This window comes from Oncorhynchus tshawytscha, unplaced genomic scaffold (assembly GCF_018296145.1).
Source record: "Oncorhynchus tshawytscha isolate Ot180627B unplaced genomic scaffold, Otsh_v2.0 Un_contig_4304_pilon_pilon, whole genome shotgun sequence".
NCBI lineage: Eukaryota > Metazoa > Chordata > Actinopteri > Salmoniformes > Salmonidae > Oncorhynchus > Oncorhynchus tshawytscha.
In genome coordinates this window covers 4,188-8,505 of record NW_024608403.1, presented here as the reverse complement: position 1 = coordinate 8,505, position 4,318 = coordinate 4,188, and the positions used below count along the sequence as shown (strand labels likewise).

Below are 4,318 nucleotides of genomic sequence, written 5' to 3'. Positions count from 1 at the left end.
AGCCTGGAATCAACCCGGGTCTGTAGTGATGCCTCTAGCACTGAGATGCAGTGCCTTAGACTGCTGTGCCACTCGTATCACCGCCCGCAACCGGAGGGCTCTCCAGAGAGTGGTGCAGTCTGCCCAGCGCATCACCGGGGCACACTACCTGTCCTCCAGGACACTTACAACACTCAATGTCACAGGAAGGCCAAAAAGATAAAGGACAACAACCACCGAGCCACTGCCTGTTCACCCCACTATCATCCAGAAGGCGAGGTCAGTACAGGTTCAGTACAAGTTCATCAAAGCTGGGACCGAGAAACAGCACTCTCTCAAGGCCATCAGCCTGTTAAATAGCTATCACTAGCACATTTAAGGCTACTGCCCTTTATGCAGACTTGAAATCACTGGCCACTTTAATAATGGAACACTAGTCACTAATGTTTACATATTTTGCATTCCCATCTCATGCCTATACTGTATTCTATTGTACTGCATCTTAGTCTATGCCACGCTGACATTGCTTGTCCAAATATTTATATATTCCTAATTCCATTCCTCTATTTTGAAGTGTGTATTGTTAGATATTACTGCACTGTTGGAGCTAGAAACAAGCATTTCGCTAAACATGCATGTCCAATAACATTTGATGAATCAGGTGAAATTATGACTAGTTCATAATCTTGCCATACGCTGATAAAAGCTTTAACTAACGAGGGAGATCACAATTGGTAAGTGAATATTTAATTGTGCACAATGGAGCAAAATAACATTTAAAACAAGAACATAATGACTGACTGCTTACGTGTGCTTAGTTGGTAGACCAAATATACAGTACGTATCAACTATTGAAACAAAATCCACTGTGAATTGATTTGTCTATTTTAGCATTAAAACATGACCGTTCTTAAATAGCACTTAAAATGACCAAAAACTGAATGAGAAAAGTCATCCGAGGTACATAGTTACTAATAAAACTCAGATGCACAAGGTTGCATGATGAATGTTCCACTCCACGTTACACCATTTTTTTTTTTACTTCAGCAGCAAAGAGTTATCAAAATGGAATATGTACAAAAATATTGTCGCAATAATGACACATTGGTAAGTCTTGCAACACAATCCTAAGTAACATTCAATCTGGAGATTATTCATAACAGTTAAATTGACTGTAAAAAAAAAAAAAACATTTAAAGAATAAGGTTAGGAATCTTGAATGTCTGCTTGTAGGGTTGTGTGGACAAACATGCACTGAGAAATGATATGATAACATCTTAAAACCTACATTAGAAAAATTAAATGCTTCAATAAAAAGAAATTGTCAGTCAGACTGCCTCATTTAATATCAAGCAAGAGTAATTTAAAAACAAATAAAACTGCTAAAATACAGCATTTCCCCTAGTATCAAATCACCATTAAGGTGATTAGGAGGGGTCCCCGACTTGCCGATTAAAATGTACAGGTTCAATCAGAGTCTCAATGTAACGAGTCACAACAGAGCAAGTTCCCCTGTGACTATTAAAAAAATAAAATAAAAAAGATTGCAGGCATAAATATTTACGTCGTCTTCCTGAATCCTTTCAAGATGGGGTAGATGTTTTCAAATGCTTCATAAATTTCTCCTCTGACCTTTGCACCTTGAAATAAGCAGCAAAAAGGATAGTAAAGTTACATTTGACAACAAATGCCCTTACTCTATGTTATTAGGAAAGGGAGAAAAACCTCACCTGTTAATACAACTTTGCCTGAAACGAATATCAGCAGGACAATTCTAGGTTTGATCATTCTGTAGATTAGCCCAGGGAACAACTCAGGTTCATAACTGGAAAAATAAGGGAAAAAAATTAGGCCTACTTCTAATCTTTGCTCCCAGTACTAAATCACTTTAGAATACCAATCTTAGTATTATAAACAATGTACAAAATATGGCAGAATTACGAGTATAAGAATGCATCCCATCAGATATTACAGGCTTTAATTTTGCAGTAGTGAATATGACAAACCTGCTGAACTGTTGGTGAGTTAGTACAAGTCCCTCTAACCGAATGGGGAATTTGACATCACAGCTGCCCACCATGTTCTGAATCTTGAAATCAAGAAATTTGGCTGGGAAGCCCAACTTCTGCACAACTCTGGCGTATTTCCTGGCCGCCAGGCGGGACTGCTCTTCACTATAGGGGTAGGAGAGAGCATGAGGAGGTCTTTAAACAGATGTTGTTTTGACATGCTTTGTGTTCTTAAAAAAAAGAAAGATAATAACCTTTTGGCTCCCGTGCAAACCATTTTTCCAGAACTGAAGATAAGTGCAGTTGTTCTTGGCTCTCGTATTCTCATGATTACAGCAGCAAATCGCTGTAAGACAAGAAGTTGAGAAAGTTTAACATTTTGTCAATAGAACAGTGTCTTGGTGGGACATTCTCAGACCCGAAGCAACATGCCTTGTAACTAGAATGGGCCCACATTTTAGCCTGGTCCTATTTCACCTTTCCCTGGGCCCTGACAATGATTTGTGCAAATTAAGAATAACAATTTATGCTTACCTTGGGGTTGTACTCAGCATTTCTAGCTCGCAGTGCTATTGTTTTCAAGTCAAGTTTGCAGCCCAAGTTCACAGTGGATACGATGTTTCTAAAAAAAGGAAGGAAATAAACCATGCCATTATGGATGGAGATTCTCGCTGTTGATATGGTCACATCACTATTCACCTTCATCTATTAGCTTCTTGTATTTCAGCTTTATAGGAGTACATAGGGGTTGAGACTAATGAACTGTTCAGGAACACTTACTGTAACTGAGGGACAATCCCAGAACTCTCAGAGGCAGGTGTGGCAGGTGTGATGGGTGTCATGGGGGTTAGCGGTGTAGCGGTGTAGAGTGGAGTGTTTCCTGGCAGTGTGGTGGTGGTGACCGTTTGGGAGTGATAAAGCTGTGGTGTCTGTCCCAAACCCCCTGGCACCCCAGCCTGCTGGGACGAAGCCTGCTGCTGTTGTTGCCGCTGCTGCTCTTCCAGGAGAGACAGGCTGTTTGTGTTCGTGACAGGTTGGGGAGTCAGACCACTGCCATAGGGCATCATGGGGCTGAAAATGGGCATACCAGGAGTCATTGCCCCTTTGACAGATGGAAGAACAATCCCTCAATTAGGCTAGTTGAATCTAAAAACATTTGAGCAATGTTGTTCCTGTGTTGACAACAATAACGTCTCATTCAAATTTGTTACCTGAGGGGAGGCAAGACCCTGGAAAGGAGGCAAACTGTTGTTCTGCTCCATGTCCTCAAATTATGAAGCGTTCACTTGACTGGCCGTCTCAAAGGCCTGCAATTCTCTGAGGAGTAGGATTGATAATTTCGACAAGTCATGAATCGTAATAGCAGAGCGTAGCAGCGAACCCCTTAGATCGCTTCTTTTGACCAGAAAGAACAGACAAATCACATACAGAAAGTTGGCTAAGCATTGCCACCGATTTCCCCGGTCTCAAACACTTGTCAATGGAAACTTGACCAATTACTCAACTAGACCACATAATGGCAGCAGTACCTAACTATAGACAGCTAATGTATCTAATTAGTTAACCTTTGCAGCCAGACAGTCAGCTAACAAACGTTAACTAAGCTAGCTACCGCTACAATGGCGCGCGAACTTTTAACATAGCTACCTAGCACTTTAACACCACGCATTGAAATTCAATCCAACTTTGCAATGTACGCTTTTGTTTACAGAAACCATGCAACTTCGTGTGAACGTAAAAAAACAGTTTGGCGCAAATTTCGCACCTGACTTGCAGTTGGCCAGGTTAGCGTAGTAGTTACGTTAGCCAACGCAAGCTAGCAACTGCCATGGCAACACTCGTGTGGTCGTTAGTGTTTTGCTCACTAAGTGATGCTGTTGTGTTGAGAAGGGACTCCGTAAATACGTCAAATACTCACCCCCGTCTCTATAACATTCAAAGGAGCTTTGGCTAGCTGATGGTTCCACGGATTCATGCACTTGTTCTAAACAGTGACATCAGTGACCACTTCCGGTGTCAAAGGTCCTAAAGCCTCTTCCGATGAGGTTTAACCGCGGTTGGCATCCATCAAAGTTCCTAATACATTCTTGATTATTTTCTCTGACAAGGTACAAGGGCATCAGTTCCCCCAAATCAAAAACAGAAAGTGCTGTTCAAGTAAAAATAAAAGGGGTTGGCATTATATATTTTCTTGGCCTGAGCGTGTGTAGTCTTCGATTAAGTTTAACGGCGGTTGGCATCCAATACATTTTGCATTACCGCCACCTACTAGACTGGCGTATAACTCCCTTACACTTCCCTTAAAAAAATAACAAAATAAAAATAAGAAA

General features: G+C 41.1%; 1 protein-coding gene across 3 annotated transcripts; it reads right to left on the bottom strand.

Moving 5' to 3' along the window:
* Positions 1-710: 710 nt before the first annotated feature.
* On the bottom strand, positions 711-4,104 carry LOC112224529 (TATA-box-binding protein). 3 transcript variants are annotated; one of them, XM_024388136.2, is made up of 8 exons: positions 3,907-4,104; positions 3,200-3,305; positions 2,769-3,091; positions 2,523-2,610; positions 2,243-2,334; positions 1,986-2,153; positions 1,710-1,804; positions 711-1,619 (listed from the first exon to the last, which is right to left on the bottom strand). In XM_024388136.2, exons 2-8 carry the CDS (start codon positions 3,248-3,250, stop codon positions 1,540-1,542), a joined length of 897 nt encoding a protein of 298 aa, XP_024243904.1. In that variant the 5' UTR covers positions 3,251-3,305; positions 3,907-4,104; the 3' UTR covers positions 711-1,539. The 3 variants fall into 3 exon arrangements, with proteins under 3 accessions (XP_024243904.1, XP_024243905.1, XP_042169052.1); XM_024388137.2 differs by lacking the exon at positions 3,907-4,104 and adding an exon at positions 3,754-3,898; XM_042313118.1 differs by lacking the exon at positions 3,907-4,104 and having other exon boundaries at positions 2,769-3,059.
* Between the last annotated feature and the right edge of the window lie 214 nt (positions 4,105-4,318).

Coding starts and splice junctions, on each gene's coding strand:
- LOC112224529 (XM_024388136.2), bottom strand. CDS start 3,250: ATGGAGCAGAACAACAGTTTGCCTCCTTTCCAGGGTCTTGCCTCCCCT. Junction 3,092..3,199: donor AGGGTCTTGCCTCCCCTCAG/GTAACAAATTTG, acceptor CCATCTGTCAAA/GGGGCAATGACTCCTGGTAT. Junction 2,154..2,242: donor GTTTGCACGGGAGCCAAAAG/GTTATTATCTTT, acceptor CTACCCCTATAG/TGAAGAGCAGTCCCGCCTGG.